This window comes from Capsicum annuum, chromosome 4, assembly GCF_002878395.1.
Source record: "Capsicum annuum cultivar UCD-10X-F1 chromosome 4, UCD10Xv1.1, whole genome shotgun sequence".
In the NCBI taxonomy this organism is placed as follows: Eukaryota; Viridiplantae; Streptophyta; class Magnoliopsida; order Solanales; family Solanaceae; genus Capsicum; species Capsicum annuum.
Genome location: NC_061114.1, coordinates 216,831,781 through 216,850,013, shown reverse-complemented (window position 1 = coordinate 216,850,013; position 18,233 = coordinate 216,831,781). Strand labels below are relative to the sequence as shown.

At 35.5% G+C, this 18,233-nt stretch overlaps 1 protein-coding gene and 1 pseudogene across 1 annotated transcript; both read left to right on the top strand.

Moving 5' to 3' along the window:
* The first annotated feature begins 3,441 nt into the window (after window positions 1-3,441).
* LOC107855738 (rhamnogalacturonate lyase B) lies at window positions 3,442-12,691 on the top strand. The gene is made up of 17 exons (XM_016700746.2): window positions 3,442-3,875; window positions 3,956-4,064; window positions 7,366-7,439; window positions 7,776-7,897; window positions 8,151-8,207; window positions 8,297-8,416; window positions 8,511-8,636; window positions 9,022-9,163; window positions 9,737-9,907; window positions 10,045-10,200; window positions 10,284-10,390; window positions 10,490-10,580; window positions 10,756-10,897; window positions 10,987-11,143; window positions 11,293-11,409; window positions 11,670-11,796; window positions 12,302-12,691. Exons 2-17 carry the CDS (start codon window positions 3,998-4,000, stop codon window positions 12,536-12,538), a joined length of 2,013 nt encoding a protein of 670 aa, XP_016556232.1. The 5' UTR covers window positions 3,442-3,875; window positions 3,956-3,997; the 3' UTR covers window positions 12,539-12,691.
* A 1,030-nt stretch (window positions 12,692-13,721) lies between these two features.
* On the top strand, window positions 13,722-17,949 carry LOC107855736 (annotated as a pseudogene).
* The last annotated feature ends 284 nt before the right edge of the window (window positions 17,950-18,233 follow it).

The following is an 18,233-nucleotide window of genomic DNA, read 5'->3' as shown; positions in this document are numbered from 1 at the left end:
ATAACTTTATCTTTAAAGACAAAGCATTTCTCCAGAGGGTGACTTATGAGCCTATGATATTTGCAATAATTAGGGTCATTGGTCCTTCCGGCTTCATTGGGACGCTTCATCTCTGGGAGTTCGATGAGCTTATGCTGAAGGAGTTCATAAAAAATCTCAGCAACATCAGAATCAAGGAAGGGATATTCCTTTTCTTGCATCTCCTTTAACATTTTCTGATTTGGATGTGCTTCAGAAGTTATCTTTACACTTTGCTTCTTGCTCACCTTTGTGATGACTTTCACAGGAGACACATCAACATTTATGGATTCTTTATTATCATTTTTGGTGACAAACTTACCCTATCTCTTAGGTTCTTGCTTATCCTTTCCCCTTCGAGGGTCATGGATAAGCGCTCCTTCCTTTCCAGCAGAAGACATGCTCAACTCCATGTCGTGAGCACGAGTAGCTAACTCTTCAAAAGATTTTGGCTTAATGCCTTGCAAGATATAGATAAGCCCCTAGTGCATTCCTTGGATGCACATCTCTATCGCAGAAGCTTCGCTGAGTATATCTTTACAGTTTAGGCTAGCATTTCTCCATCGATTAATTCAGTCAATGACTGGTTCGTCCTTTCTTTGCCTAGTATTTGTGAGCTCTACCATGCACACTATACGCCTTGTGCTATAAAAGCGATTCAGGAACTCATGTTCCAATTGCTCCCAATTATCGATGGAATTAGGCTCAAGGTCCGTATACCAATCAAAGGCATTTCCCTTTAGGGAACGAACAAACTGTTTGACAAGATAGTCACCGTAAGTTCCAGCATTATTATATGTCTCGACAAAGTGTGCGACATGTTGTTTCGGATTACCTTTGCCCTCAAATTGTTAAAATTTGGGGGGTTGATAACCGGCAGGCATTTTGAGGCTATCTATTCTTGCAGTGTAAGGCTTGACATATGCAAGGGAAGGCTTGGTGACAACATCATACTTGTCTTTGAGGGTCCCTTCAATAAATTCCCTCAATTGCCCAATCGGGATCATTCCCTCAGCAGAAACTTGCACCTGTTTAGTCGATGGTGTTTGTTTCACAGGATTTTTTATCTCATGAACCTCTGGAGCTTTTACCAGCACATGGCTAGATTCTCCGTCTATCAAGCCTTCCACCCTATCCAGTATCTTATCAATCCTAGCCTCTTGATTCTGAACATAGTTGGTTAGGCCTTCAATTGCCTTTGTTAGATTCGCAAGCTGCTCCTCCACAGACGAGGCATCAGTTACCATTGCTTGCATGATCACCGAAGATGTTGGAGAGTAACATGAATTATCACATAAGTTGATCTTTGATATACTTAGCTTATGTGGTGTAAGTGGAGATGACGCATTTGTTGAACGACCATCGCTCTTTGCGCCAGAGTATTTGGAACCAGAATGATCAAGCAGAGCAAGAGTCTTCTTAAGCGATTCCGCAACACTGCTTCCTCCTTTCGAAGCACTTGTTTGGGACTTCGTTCCTTTTGGGGTTGAAGATCTAAAAACTAGAGTTGGCGCGGATGACACTAGATGTGTTTGTTGTCCTACCAAGCCTGCCTTGCTCCTTGTGACAACTCCTCAACTTCCAAAAGTAACACCAAGGATGTTTTCCACTTCGGCAGAGAACCTTGAATCAGCAACCTTGGAAGCAGTTGATTTAGAATTGATCTTCTTGGAAGTCATTTCGTTATTCTTAAACTTTGAAGTATGAAAATTTGAGATGAGAAGTAGAGATCGTCCCACTGGGCATGCCAGAATTTGTTGGACAATAAAATTCTCAAGATCGAAAAATAAATAATTTGAGACAAGAAAATATTGCAACAATCGATTTTTTTTTATTTCACTAAGTGAGTGTTACAATCTCTATGAATCCTCTGATTCGCCTTTTCGAATATAAATTCAAGGGCTTAAAACTTAGTCTTGAATTTGAATTTGATTTGATGGACTTGAGGGACTTGATCTTGACTTGTGCTTGAATTCAAGAGCTTTTGAGCTTGTTCTTGAATATTGCGGTCTTGATCTTGAAATTTGATGAACTTGATTTGAATGTTTGAGCTTTTTAGAGAAATTACGGCGTTTGATCCATGAGCTTTCTCTTGCTACTTGTTAGAGTTCTGGGGTCTCTCTTCTGAATTATGAGACCCCTATTTATAGTTGTAGGAAAGGAAAAGTCATGATGAATATGGACTTCCTTTGACCAATCAGATTTAAGTGATGTGGCGCCTTTTATGGGCTTTTATTTCATGGGTCTGCTGCATTAGTTTGACACGTGACACGGTCCTATTGGCTGCTTCACTTGACTTGGCATGCCACGTCATTTGACACGTGGCACTTATTTGGGCCTCTAGAATATGAAAATATTCTTGGGCTTAGCAAAGTGGGCTCATTATTTATAGCCCAAATTAATGGGCTAGCCCAATAAAAATTAAACCTATATATGTTTGGACTTAAATAATTAATCTAATACATTAATCCACAATATTTATTTAGGACTAATATATTTTGAATTTAATATAATCCAAATTTTGTACGGATTTAAATTTAATAAAATTACATCGCCCACAATATCTCAACAGGCGGGCTTCAATTTAGGGGTCCACAATCAGCTAGTATACCGAGAATTACATTAAGACTCATGTTTTCTGTTATTTACATCTAATCATATTCATTTATTTATCATAATTTAATAAGATGAAAATATATGTTGAAGAGATTTTTATGCACATATACATACAACGCAATTTCTACTCATTTCACTTCCCCATTCTAAAAACAGAAACTTCTCCCATTTTTATTGTTCCAAAGGTCAGCTAACGTAATTTCTTCCCCATTACTTTCAATGTTATTTTCTTCCAACTTATAATGTCCAAGACATAATTAATACAATAAGTTAGAAGTACTCTTTTTTGGTTCTTTAATTTGATATTCGACAACGAATAAGTATAAAGTATTATTCCTAATATAAAATAATACTTCATTCAATTTAAATTATATGTTGTAATTCTCTTTTACATGTCTTCTTAATTAGGAGTTTTGTTTTAATATCTATCTTACCATTATTTGTCTTTGAACAATCTAACATCATAGCATCCCATAATTGAGGTACTTCAATTTTCAAAATAGTTAGTGCTATTAAGTATTAAAGATATTAATTTATCTTAAACTTTTGAAACCATAAATTATTTGAGATAACTATAGCAGGAGGGTTAAAACTTATACGCATTCGGTATATAAATCGAGTCATGTGTTTGAATTTAAAATTTATATTACTTAACCATAATTAATTAATATTATTTTACTTAATTTAATTATTTAATTATGATTAAAAAAAATTAACTTGGTATGTACATACCGGGAGGGAGTAATAATACTATCCAACCACAAAGGAAAGAAGGAAAGAGAAACTATAAAATCCCAAATGAAAAAGGTATTCCTGTTTCACACAGTTGACATCAGTAACCAACTCCAATACTTTCGTTCAAATTCAACATCATTTTCTCCCAAAAAATTCCCAACACAGATATGATTATATTCGTTTATTCATATGTTCAACAAAACACAAATTTCCTATAAAACAAACAGATATACTATCTTCATAATTTTGTTTAGAGGATCTAACAAAAAAGAAAAGAAAATTAAAGGGGAAAATTTTATTTTTGCCGATAGAGAAACATAGACAATAAACTTGATTCATTTGCCGGCGGCAATTCAGCACATTGAATACCACATGACTGATTAATGTTTTCTCTGGTAGATTTTACACTGTTTCTTTGTTAGTTGTTATATTTTCTTCACTATTTTCCCCGAGACACTTGCGCCGAGGTCTTCCGAAAACAACCAATCTACCTCTCTGAGATAGTGGTAAGTTCTATGTACACTTAATACAATCAGACCTCATTTGTGAGATTTTAGTAATGTGTTGTTTCATGTTGTTGTTGCAGAAATTCAAGAGAAAACTACTTTGGGTACATACAGTACAAAGGATGGGTTATGGGCGTAGTGTCAAACGCATGATGAAATGCTTATTATGCGCGTGTGATGGACAAATAGGTACGACTTCTTATATTCGTGACACGTTTTCCCAAAACATTAGGAGGTGCTTATTACATTTGTCTGGCTATGGAACCACTCACTAGAGATACGGTGTATTTGTTTAGTTGGGAATAGAAAGTATTTATTTCATTAAAGAATATTTTAATTTAGGTTGTAGAGATGTTTGGGTGGCAATAGAAGTTAGTACTTTTTATTAGTACTATGAATTGTATCTTGGAATGTTTTGAATTCCTTTGTCCATAATTAAAAGTTTCAGGTTCAAATTTTTGAAAATGAAGAAAAATATATTGGGAGTGTCATCTCAAAAATAGACTTCAGTACATGAATTCAAATTTAGTTGAGTCTTACACATGTACCAAACACCGGAAATGTAGGACAAAAAAAATTGTTTTTCAGAAGTACTTGGATGGTGGTGCTAAAATCGCGTATTTGTGCACCTCGGCCAAAGAAAATGAGCAATGGCAATCTAGCCCAAATAAGGTCCATTGCAATATTTGGACCCTCCATTCGTCACAATTTTCTTTTTTAGAGTTAGGTAATACTTCATACAATAAATTACGGGTAACTTACATAAATCTCAGAATGTTTAAGAGTTATAACACTTTATTTCAATAATCTGTTAAATTACATCATATTTCGAATTTTTAAATTTATGATATATATTTTTAGCCTTGATACATATGCATTGTGATACATTTGTAATTTAGTGGTTAGTTAAATAATGAAGTAACCAATTTTCAATTATTACGGGGAGTAAAATTAAGCACAAATCGTGGAAATGATACATCTGGTTCCAGATGTATCACAATAATACATTTCGTAAAATTACTCAGTAGCCATTGAAAATTCAATCTCACACCAAAATGAATAATTTATATTTGTTAAACATATGTTAAATATATCAAACATTTATAAATAAATTAAAAATATGAATCACTATCACAAAGTATATGTCACTATCACATTGTTTAATTTCTCCTCTTTTCCTTAATGAATTCTAACTTAAAAGTTGAAAAAGAATTCAAAGTTGATAAAAGAAAAGTTGATAAAAATATATAAAAAATACAATGAAAATGGTGAAGAAGTTGCAGTACAGGAGATGGAAGTTGTATCATTTGATGATAATTTGGGAGAGATTTTAGGAGAAGAAATATCTGAAAAATAAATCTTCAAAGAAAAATAGATTGCATGCATTAATTGTAGAGTAAAAGTAGGGTGGAGTTTTTATTCATATGTATCAAGAGTAAAATGTAAAATTTGAGATTTTAAGTAATCGTTTAAAAGGTAAGGGATTTTGGGTGATAAGATCTCTTAGGTTGTGGTTTTGTATAAATTTATTCATAAATTATTATGGTTCGATATTTCCCGAACTCTGTGCTAGGACTGTACAAAAATCGAACCGATCGATAAACCGAACCGATAAAAATGTTATTGGGTTATTGGTATTGGGTTATCGGGTTAATCGTTTTTTATTGGTTTTATAAAAAAATTTATTGGGTAAACGGTTCGGTATCGGTTTTAGCTTATTGGGTTATCGGTTAAACCGATAACCCAATAAGGATACACTAAATTATTGTTTTATCCCTATTTATGTTATATATTTAAATCTCTCTCTCTTTAACTATATATGTGTGTGTGTGTATAGATATGTGTATGTATATAGATTATATGCACTGCTAATTCATAATTCAGTGATTCACAAAGTATTAACCTATTTAGGGCAATAAAGGCACAATATAAAGTTCGACTATTATCGTAATAAAAAGCTTGAAGCATTTATAGCTTCCAACAATTGAGATTCAATTTTTTTTCTAACTAACATTCAGTTCAAGTTTGAAGATTCTTCTAAACTAAAATACATTGCGTAGGTTTTGGTGGTATTAAGATTTCATTTTTTTATGTTAGTTGTTACTATTTCTATTTTATAAGTATTTTCTTATTGGTTAAACCGAAAACCGAACCGTTAAGGACCAAAAATCGATAAACCGAAACCGATAAGAAAATATCGTATCGGTTGTTATTGGTTTTACATATTTAAAAATCGAAAATCGATAAACCGAACCAATAACACGTAAAATCGAACCGAACCGACCGATGCACACCCTTACTCTGTGCATATGGAAATCTTTAGTGCATCGTGTTGCCCTTTTTTGAGCATCGTGTTGCCCTTTTTTGAATCTTCTTTTTTAGAGACAAATGATATGAATTTTAACTAATATTTTAAGATGTATTTTTTAATCTTGATTTGAGAAAAATTGTAACTTACATTGTATAATTTTTGAACATCTAAATTTTAATTTTAAAATCGTAAATTTGTCTAATCTAGTTTACTCTCAAAATTAATCAAACTGATTCTTAAAAAAAAAACGAGACAGCTCTTTTGGAACAAACGGAGATGCACAGGAATGTTGGTCAAAAGTAATACCAATAATTGTGACATTATACTTTGCTTTGTTCGCGACTTTGCTACCTTCTATATAATTGTGATCTTTACTCGTCAATTTCAAATTAAAATGGTATTATTAGAAAAACAAAAAGATTAAATTTGAATGCTTACAAATTTCTTTACTATGAATGTACATTTTACATATATCCATAATTACTTGATTTATTCAATTCGTCGTCTTAACTTCCAAGCTATTTCTAATTTCACCAAACGATAGTGGCGCAATAGCAAAAGTGGATTATTAAAGCTAAAGTCAGTAAAATAAAAGAATTTCTTTACCTGTACTTAAAGTTAAATCTAATTACGAATATTGACAATATTGTTATATATATGTGTGCTATAACTATTGATGTAGTATGCGTATCTCTACTACAACCAACATATATGCAAATTGGTTAGTAATACAAGAACAAGTTTCTTCTTTACATCATTTTCTAGCTTGTGACATATCCTAGCTAGTTAGCACAGGACGAGTTCACGGTATAGAATTAGTGGAGTCTCAGAATAAGTATGACTTTAAAAAAAAATATGGCCCGAGGAATGTTGCACCCGAGGGGTGTGACTCGTTTGATGTAGGTAGCCTACTCTGATGTAAACATCGATGGCTAATTTCACGCCTCGAACTCGTGGCCTATATAGGTCGCATGGAGGCACCTTTACTGTCGCTCCAAGGCTCTCCTTCCTGATTTTACTGTTTCACATGAATTATAACTTTTTTTGGCATATGTATGCATAACATGAGCTGAAAATAAATGAGTTCAATTGGACCCGTGGCACCTGCCTTAGATCCGCCTCTGCTACTAGGATAGTGAGCTAACTTGACATAGTTTTTCCTTGTTTTGTATGTTACAGGAGCTTGTTGTCATAGTGGATGTCCTGGAACAATGTCCCCAATTGGAGTGAGATTGTACATTCAGGATCGCCATGTAAGGAATAAAGAACAGTATGAACGTCTATATATTTGTTCCCTTTAATTGTATGCTTTAATTCAGGATCATATCGTTTTTTTCTTGCTACCAAGCATTAGAACTGTCTCTTTGCTAAACTATATTTGGAAAAAGACATAAACAAAGGAATATGAAAACTATCCGTTATTTATGTACTGCACTTCACCCCATTTTATTATGCTATGTGAAAACGAATAAGGATGTGAGTATGTTTGTACATCATGAACACAGATGAAAGGAAGTAGATGGCGCTTACCTTTGCAATGAAGTTTCCTCTACACAAATAAAATCGTAACAACACTAGCCTTTTTGCAGGTGATGATGGATAATGGCCTAGTCCAAGTCACTTTATCAAATCCAGATGGAATCGTCACTGGAATACGCTATAATGACATTGATAATCTACTTGAAGGCCTTAACGATGAATCAAATAGAGGGTAATTGGCTTCAATTTACATGTTTCTTGCATATTCCTTAGGTTGAGCTCATGAAAGTGTAATTTTTATTTAAATAAGTGCAAAGAAGAACTGGTAACAAAAGCTTTAGAAATTAAGACAAACAACCTACCACATGTACATTACATTTTTAGAAGATTGTAAAGGTTGATTGTTTTTTTTACCCGTATATATGTATGCATGTTGTTCTTTATGATACAGAACTGGTGACCTTAAGCTATGAATGTAATGTCAGGTATTGGGACGTCGTCTGGAATTCTCCCGATGGTGGAAAAAGTGGAGTATTCGAAGTGTATGGTTTTCTATATTACTATTACTTATTTACAATTGAGCAATGAAAATTTGGCTAATTTTAAACACAATCACGACCAATCACTTTAGGATCAAGGGTACTGATTTCAAGGTTATAAAGGAGACAGATGATCAAGTAGAGATATCATTTTCACGACCATGGGATCCCTCTCTCCAAGGCAAACTTGTTCCGCTAAATATTGACAAAAGGTTCTCTTTCCTAAATACTTCATATGGGGAAAACGATAATGTGCCTACTGCTAATGTTGCATTACTGATAATCAAACTAATGATGGTGTAACAGGTTTATTTTGCTCCGTGGCTGCTCTGGTTTCTACTCTTATGCCATTTATGAGCATGTTGGTTCACCTGAGTGGCCTGCTTTTAGCATCGGTGAAACTAGAATAGCATTCAAGCTCCGGAAAGATAAGTATGAAGAATTTTTTCCTCCTTTTTCTACCCTAATGCTTATGTAGTGGTTGGTAAGAAGAAGTAGTTGCATCCGATGACCCATCGGAGGCAAAATACTTGGTGATTCTTCCCATCTGTCCTAGCCTTGGTGGTCGCTGGACAGATTTATCCGGTATCTGTGTTGATGGTAGGTAGTAGATAACTCATGGAAGTAGTCGAGGTACAAGTTGTCCAGGACACCACGATTATAAGATAAAGAAAAAACTAGTTGGATAAATTCATTTTGGCAGACATACTCAATAGAATTTTCACTTAGACATCAATTGCTCTTTGGTCCATGTGTCAAATATTTATCAGCTCTGTAATCACAAGTTCATGATAATTTTGGTACTTTCACTGGATAGGTTTCACTACATGGCTGTGGCAGACAATAGGCAAAGATTCATGCCTCTACCAGATGACCGAATGCCTGCAAGATGCCAACGCCTTGCCTTTGCAGAAGCGGTCTTTCTGAGCAATCCTGTGGAGCCAGAGTTAAGAGGAGAGGTAACTCTCGTTTTTTTGATTGTTTGGTTTCTTCAACTTCACTAGAAAATAAATATTCCACATAAGGATAAAAGGGATGTCTGGTGCATGAATCAGTCCCGAGTTCACTCAGGGTTCGGGGTAGGGACGCACCCTAATGGATCGGATATCGGCAACCTACCTGAAGCAAGCTTAGTGGCTGGTTCACGGCTCCCTTCATATCCCACATAAAGATCTGGATTCAAGTTTCCTAAACCATACTTGTAATGTTGTATGTTTATTACCAACCCATTGATACTTGATTGAATAGCTGAACACATGGGGAATATCTGTTCTTTTTGATATTCAGTTTCCTAAAAGGTTTCTTGGTATAGAATTTCATAGATTCGTCAACGAGATTTATATTTTCATGAGAAAGAATAATCAATCTGATGAAATTCCTTAGTAGTTAATACAGATGACAGGTTAAAAGTTTATTCATGTACCAATTGAGAACTTTTTAACATTAATTCATGTTGACATATATAGATCCTCGAGAACTATTAGACTGCTATAGAAAAATAAACAGTGCTTTGATTCATCCCCTGCACACAGGTCGATGACAAATACCAGTATTCATGTGATAACAAGGACAACAAGGTCCACGGCTGGATATCTATGGATCCACCAGTGGGATTCTGGCAAATTACTCCGAGTGATGAATTTCGATCTGGTGGACCTGTCAAACAGAACCTCACATCCCATGTTGGTCCAACTACCTTAGCTGTAAGAGCTTACTTCTAACTCATTAGTTTTAGTCTTTTACCATGAACATTTTTAACAAGATGGATGAATTCACAAATAGGATATGTTTCCGTGGTTATTCATTTAGTCATTTAAAGGGAAAATTGTGATGTTCTCAGATGTTTCTAAGCTCTCATTACGCTGGGGATGATCTGACACCAAATTTTGCTCAAGGAGAAGCCTGGAGGAAAGTTTTTGGCCCCGTGTTTATATATGTTAATTCTGTTATGCCTGGGGAAGATCCTGTTGCTCTATGGGATGATGCCAAGATACAGGTTTGGCAGTGAAATGATCTGAAATTTACTTCAATTTTTGTGTGTGCTTGATGTCAAAGTACTTATATCGGCTACTGATGCAGATGCAGCATGAAGTTCAAAGCTGGCCTTACAGTTTTCCAGCTTCAGAAGATTTTCCATCAGCAGATCAAAGGGGCAATGTTAGTGGTAGACTTTTGGTTCAAGACAAGTAAGGACATCACGAATTCCTCGTTGGATTTATATTTAGCTTTGTATTCAAGCAAAAAGTTAATATGGTTTTCTAAAGTTTTTAAACTACTTTTGACAGGTACATTAGTGATGATCATATACCTGCAAATGGCGCTTATGTCGGCCTTGCTCCACCAGGAGAAGCTGGCTCCTGGCAAAGAGAATGCAAGGCATTTTCTCCAACCTAATAACTCCGATTCATCAACAAATTAAACATGCTTCCAAAATATTTGCATAAAAGGAGGACTTAAACAAGCTGGCATACCCAGCTCTAAATGATCTTACATATCGGTGTAAATTGTTTAGCTAACTTGAAAATTGAAGTCGCGGTATCTTCTGTTTCAGAACTACCAATTTTGGGCTAAATCAGACGATAATGGATACTTCTCCATAAACAATATACGTGTTGGTGACTACAATCTTTATGCATGGGTACCTGGATTCATTGGGGACTATCTATATGAGACTCCCATTTCCATAACTCCAGGTTTTGACTCCAAGTTTACTTCTCAATACTACTCCTATTCCTTGACCAAACACACTGAATTTCATGGATTGTGCGGTAAATAAGAACAGGTTGTAATATTGACGTGGACGAAATTGTATATCAGCCTCCAAGAGACGGCCCCACATTATGGGAAATAGGCATTCCCGATCGTACTGCTGCAGAATTTTTTGTTCCTGAACCCAATCCAAAATTTATTAACAAGCTTTTCGTCAATCATCCTGACAAGTTAGTGACTTACCTTTTTGGATAGGCCTTATTTTTCGGTTTGTCTGGAGTACAATAAACTCCTTTCTCTTTCACAAAATTCCTCACATCTGTCCAGTAAATATACACATTGAGATTTAAGAATAGCGTCTTCATTATTGTCTTTACAGGTTTAGGCAATACGGATTGTGGGATAGGTACTCTGAGTTATATCCAAAGGATGACCTTGTGTATGTAGCTGGAGAAAGTAACTATAGCAAAGACTGGTTTTTCGCTCAGGTTCCAAGGTCAGCTATTCAGCAATCTGATGAGTTGAAAACTGAAATACTATGCTAAGTTCCTCGTTTTCACCAACATTTACCTGGATATTTTAGTACTTCACCGTCAAATATATTGCAACTTTTCAAAAGAGTGTCATATAAATTGGTCGCTCAACAGCTACAAAGCAGAATTGAGTAGAAAACATCTTCTGCATAAATTATGGCGAAGTACAGTGTCACATACTGTTCTCTCTTTTATAATTACCAGCTAATATGGTTCTTTGCAGGAGAAAAGAGGACGGCTCATATCAAGGAACAACATGGCAGATCCGGTTTAAACTTGATTCAGTCAATCAAGGAGGAACGTATAAATTGCGCATCGCAATTGCATCTGCAACTTTAGCTGAAGTGCAGGTACACCAATCCCTATTGATGACCACATTTCTCCTATTTGGTTTGAGTATATAACTCAAATTTAATCAGAATCGCACTTCTACAACCAGAATTAGTCTTTGATTCGTGTACATAAATCGCTTTTTGGCAAATAACTAACTTTTCTTCAATTGAAATTGCGTAATTTGTACTCAATTACTCCCTTTGTTTCATTTTATATGTCTTAGTTTGACTGAACACGGAGTTTTAACAAAAGTAATTATGGAAGACTTTTGAATGTTGTGATCTTTAAGTAAATGTGTAGAACGTACCAAAATGTCTTCGACACTTGTGATCTTAAACATGCCATGTGGAATGCTGGAATTAAATAATTACTACATATAGGAAGTAGCATTCTTTTTGCAACAGATTAAAACGAGAAGTAAGACACATAAATTGAAACAAATAGAGTATATACTTTCTAAATGGTCAAGAACATAATCAGAGTTCAAGCCAGAAAGTCCCTTACTGTGTTCTGTATTTGCAGGTTCGGGTGAACAATCCGAGCACAAATCGACCTCTATTTACAACTGGATTGATTGGAAGAGACAACTCAATTGCTAGGCATGGAATTCATGGCTTATATTGGCTGTACATTATAGACATACAGGGAAATCAGCTAGTGCAAGGGGACAACACCATTTACTTAGGCCAACCAAGGAACCAAAGTCCTTTCCAGGGGATAATGTATGACTATATTCGTCTCGAAGCTCCACCAAACTAACCAATGTTTCAGAATTCCACTTCTTGTACAGAGCTCAAATAATTCGAATCCAAAGTAAAGAATTTAGTATTATTGTTAACTGTTTGACTTGTATTATCAGGTTAGTATTAACTTCTGGTTTGAGAAGCAATAAAATTCCACGTTTTGTTCATACATAGAATTGTTCCAGTTACTTATGTACTAAAGCTTGCATCTGCAAATAAGAAAAGTTTCCTTCACAAAATTGTTCAGATATCGTAAACGAATTAATACAAATTTCAAATCAAAACTTAAAATTTGAAGTCTAAATTGCATGGCCAAACAGGCCCCAAGTCTATCTCAGGAATCTCCTTACGATGAATTTGGAATATTTGAGGATGACATGATTCAATATTCAAGTTTTCTTCTTTATTGAGTACTAGAAAAAAAATAAAATTAAGCATGTCCATTGTAAAGTAAATAAATTAACTATAATACTCCCACCGTCCCAAAATAAGGGTCGCTTTATGTAATTTCACTGTCATTAAAAAATGGGGCAGCCGGCGCACTAAAGCCCCTGATATGCGTACCGAACGACAAGGTTCTATTGTAGGTAGCTTCACCTTACATTTCCGCAAGGGGGTATTTCCATGCTTGAATCCATGACCTTCTGAACGCATGACAACAATTTTATAGTTACTCCAAGGCTCCCCTCGTTTCACTGCCATTAATAAACGTAAGGGCTATTTCCACACTTGAATCCATGACCTTTTGAACACATGGCAACAACTTTACCAGTTACTCCAATTCTCCCCTTCGTTTCACTGCCATTAATAAATACACAGTATAGTTTACTAAGTTGCCCCTTAGATGTTTTCTTGAGCATTGAGCACTATTGAGTTGAAATAGTTCTTTAATATATGTGCAACAGTATAGTTTACTAAGTTGCCCCTTAGATGTTTTCTTGAGCATTGAGCACTATTGAGTTGAAATAGTTCTTTAATATATGTGCAATACTATATTTTGTTTTGATTTCCAAAAATACACTTATTTTGGGATTTTATTTTTTTAACTAAAGCAACACTTAGTTGGGATGGAAGGAGTACTAGTTTTCTGAAATTTCACTATTGTCCCACACATTAGTCATGAAGTCATGAACACTTTTTACACGCTACAAAATATGTCAAATTGTAACAAACGGCAAGATGAGGTAAACAGTCTCACTTGTTTTTTCCCTCTTTCTATGTCATACTTTTTGGACTTATATCATATCTTAGGGGAGTAAAGGTTAGGAAATTTCATTTTTGCAGTTGTTAACAAGACATCCATACAACAATTGATCAATTATGGCTCCAGGAGTACAGCTTCACATTCAGGACGATCTCCACGTAAGCTATACATAACCCATGCTATCATTTTGTAGAATATATATGTTCTTTCATATGACTATGTGCCCGTGAACAAAAGTGGAGCCACGATTTGAAGCTTATGGATTTTGGATTCTAATCTTTTAAGTATAGTTAAGCGTATTAAGTACTAATATGTACTTGATATTCTTCAGATGGTGATCGACAATGGCATTCTCCAAGTGACTTTAGCAGTACCAGATGGCATTGTAACTGGAATCACATACTATGGCATCGACAATTTGCTTGAGGTTCGAAATAATGAAACAAACAGAGGGTAACTAACTCCATCTGCAATTTCTTTAGCTCAAGTTTTCTATAATCACTATCGGATCCAGAATTTTGAGTTTAAGGGTTCTGAATTTTAGGAAAAACCGTTTACCAGATTCTGAAATGTGGAGTTGATTTGTGCGTGTAACTAGAACTCTAGCTCTACTACCCGGACTGCAATGAAATAAAATAGCCACTATAAGTTACATACTGGTGAAGGGAAAAAAAGAGATCATATACTAACTTCCCTTTTTTATCATGAAAATGAATCAACTAATTTCTCCTTGTGAATGTGAAAATGTGTAATGTTTTTCTTTAGATATTGGGACGTTGTCTGGAACTCGACAGGAACTAAAGGAAAATTTGAAAGGTATATAGATAGGGAAAAAGAACCTCGAAGAAAAATCTTATTTTGTCAACCTCGAAATTGTTTGAGCAATGAAATTGTGTCACTTTAATAATGTAGGCTCAAATGCACAACCTATAAGGTCATACTGGAAACAGATGATCAAATAGAGCTGTCCTTCTCAAGGACATGGGATGTGTCGCTTCAGGGCAAACTTATTCCCCTGAATATAGACAAAAGGTTCGGTTTTTTCTTTTGCTTCTTTAAATATATCTTCCTGTTTGTTATATATATATATGTGTGTGTGTGTGTGTGTGTGTGTGTGATGATTAATCAGATGGATGGTGTTCAGGTTTATAATGCTCAAAGGTTCCTCAGGCTTCTATTCTTATGCAATTTATGAACATTTAGAAGGATGGCCTGGTTTCAACCTTCATGAGACTTAGATTGCATTCAAGCTCCGAAAAGACAAGTAATACTCACTTTCTCTTTGTCCATGTACTTTTTATCCGGTTGTCATATCTTATGTAGAACTTCATTTGCAACTTTTAAGAGGGATATTTATTGTCTAATCTTGAACGCCGACCAGGTTTCATTACATGGCCATGGCAGATAACAGGCAGAGATGTATGCCTTTACCTGATGATAGGTTACCACATAGAGGACAACCACTTGCTTATAAAGAAGCAGTACTACTTGTCAATCTCATCGAGCCTGAGTTCAAAGATGTGCCTTTTTTCTTCAGTCATTTGTTGAAATATTATTTAACTAAGTAAAAAGTGTGCTCTATCTAGCAACATTAGGTTTAGATGAGATGGTTTTACATGCTTCGGCATGGTATCAGAGCATACATAGAACAATACTTATAAATTGCTATAGCAAAATGGTCAGTGTTTTGATTTATCCCATGCACACAGGTTGATGATAAATACCAGTACTCATGTGATAATAAAGACAACAAGGTCCACGGCTGGATATCTATGGATCCACCTGTGGGATTCTGGCAAATTACTCCGAGTGATGAATTCCGATCGGGTGGACCGGTCAAGCAGGACCTCACATCCCATGTTGGTCCAACTACCTTAGCTGTAATGTGCTTTCTTCTAACTCATTAGTTTTAGTCTTTTTTCATGAACATTTTCAACAAGATGTATAAATTCACAACGATAGGATACTTTTCCATGGTTATACATTTAGTCGTTTAAAGGTGAAATTCTGTTACTCTCAGATTTTTCTAAGTCCCCATTATGCTGGACGTGATTTAATTCCGAGGTTTGCTCACGGCGAGACCTGGAAGAAAGTTTTTGGCCCCGTGTTTATATATGTTAATTCGGGTATGCAAGGGGAGGATCCTGTTGCTCTATGGAATGATGCCAAGATACAGGTTTAGCTGTGAAATGATCTGAAATTTACTCCAAATTTTTTTGTGTGCATATGAAGTCTAATTACTTATATCGGCTACTGATGCAGATGCAACATGAAGTTCAAAGCTGGCCTTACAGTTTTCCAGCGTCAGAAGATTTTCCATCAGCAGATCAAAGAGGCAGTGTTAGCGGTAAACTTTTGGTTCAAGACAAGTAAGGACATAACGCCTTTCCTCTTGAAAATCGTATTCAAACTAAAAGTTAATACGATTTTCTAAAACTTTTTAACTATTTTTGATAGGTACATTATTGATGAACATATACCAGCAAATGGAGCTTATGTTGGGCTTGCTCCACCAGGAAAAGCTGGTTCCTGGCAAAGAGAATGCAAGGTTATTTTTGCTAACCTAGTTATTTGTCAACAAATTAAACATGTTTCCAGAATGTTTGCATAAAACTGCTAAGCAACAGGACTTCCAGTACAGTGCTCCTGGATGATTTCAAGATAATTGTGAACTTGAATTAAGATCAAAGAACAAGCTGGGAAATCCTGTCATAACGTTGGAAGCTCTATTTCGGTGTAAATGATTTAGCTAACTCCAAAATTTGAAAAGGAAGTGTTTTCTATTTCAGGACTACCAATTTTGGGCTAAATCAGACGACAATGTATGCTTCTCCATAAACAATATACGTCCTGGTGACTACAATCTTTATGCATGGGTCCCTGGATTCATTGGGGACTATCTATATGAGACTCCCATTTGCATAACTCCAGGTCCTAACTCCATGTTTACTTTTCAATTCAACTCTTACTAATCAAACAAAAGCTCTGAATCTTGTCTATGGAAACAGGTTGTAATATTGATGTGGACGAAATCGTATATCAGCCTCCAAGAGATGGCCCGACACTATGGGAAATAGGAATTCCTGATCGTACTGCTGCAGAATTTTTTGTTCCTGAACCCAATCCAAAATTTATCAACAAGCTTTTCGTCAATCATCCTGACAGGTTATTTAATGCCTTTATGTATTGGCCTTATTTTTCGTTTCCTTTAGAGTTGGATACGGAATTATCAATTAACTCCACATAGTTAATACAATTTCGTTCTCTTTATTAAATGTCATTACATCACATCTATCGTCTTCATTATTGTCTTTACAGGTTTAGGCAATATGGATTGTGGCATAGGTACTCCGAGTTATATCCAATGGATGACCTTGTGTATGTAACTGGAGAAAGTGACTATAGCAAGGATTGGTTTTTTGCCCAGGTTCCAAGGTAAGCTATTCAGCAATCTGATAAGTTGAGAACCGAAATACTATGTTGAGTTTCTCGTTTTCACCAACATTTCAAACGAGTGTCTAAACGCCTCCTCCTCCTTCTCATCCCTACAGCCACATAGCAGAATTAAGCAGAAAACATCTTATGCATCAATTCTTTGTAGGATAAAAGAGGATGGCACATATCAAGGAACGACATGGCAAATCAGATTTAAACTTGATTCAGTCAATCAAGGAGGGACATATAAATTGCGCATTGCAATTGCATCTGCAACTTTAGCTGAAGTGCAGGTACACTTATCCCTATTGAATTATACTACTTGAATTAATCAGAAAAGCACTTCTATAACTATAGTCTTTGATTAGTGCATAAAATTCAAACCAGAAAGTCCCTTACAATGTTCTTGTACTTGCAGGTTTGGGTGAATAATCCAAGCACAAGTCGACCTCTATTTACAACCGGATTGATTGGAAGAGACAACTCAATTGCTAGGCATGGAATTCATGGCTTATATTGGCTGTACAATATAGACATAGGGGGGAATCAGCTAGTACAAGGGGACAACACCATTTACTTAGGCCAACCAAGAAACCAAAGTCCTTTCCAGGGGATTATGTATGACTATATTCGTCTCGAAGCTCCACCAAACTAAGCATTGTTTCAGATTTCACTTTTTGTACATGCTCAAATAATTCAAATCCAACGTAAATAAGGTAGTGATTGTTAACTGTTTGATTTGTACTACCAGGCCAGCGTTAACTTCTGGTTTGCAAAAGAAAAAAATTCCATTTATGCAACATCATGATTGTATTCTTAAGCTTGCATCTGCCAATAAGAAACTTTCCTATCACAAATAGTTGAACGAGGATAAAGGGCAGCCCGGTGCACTAAAGCTCCTACTATGCGCAGGGTTCGGAAAAGAGCTCGACCACAAGGATCTATTGTATACAGTTTCACCTTGCATTTCGTCAAGGGTTTTTCCAAAGCTTAACCCGGGACCATAGCAACAACTTTACCAGTTAATCCCTTAACTAAATAGTCATTATCTCTGAATATTATGTTATAGTTT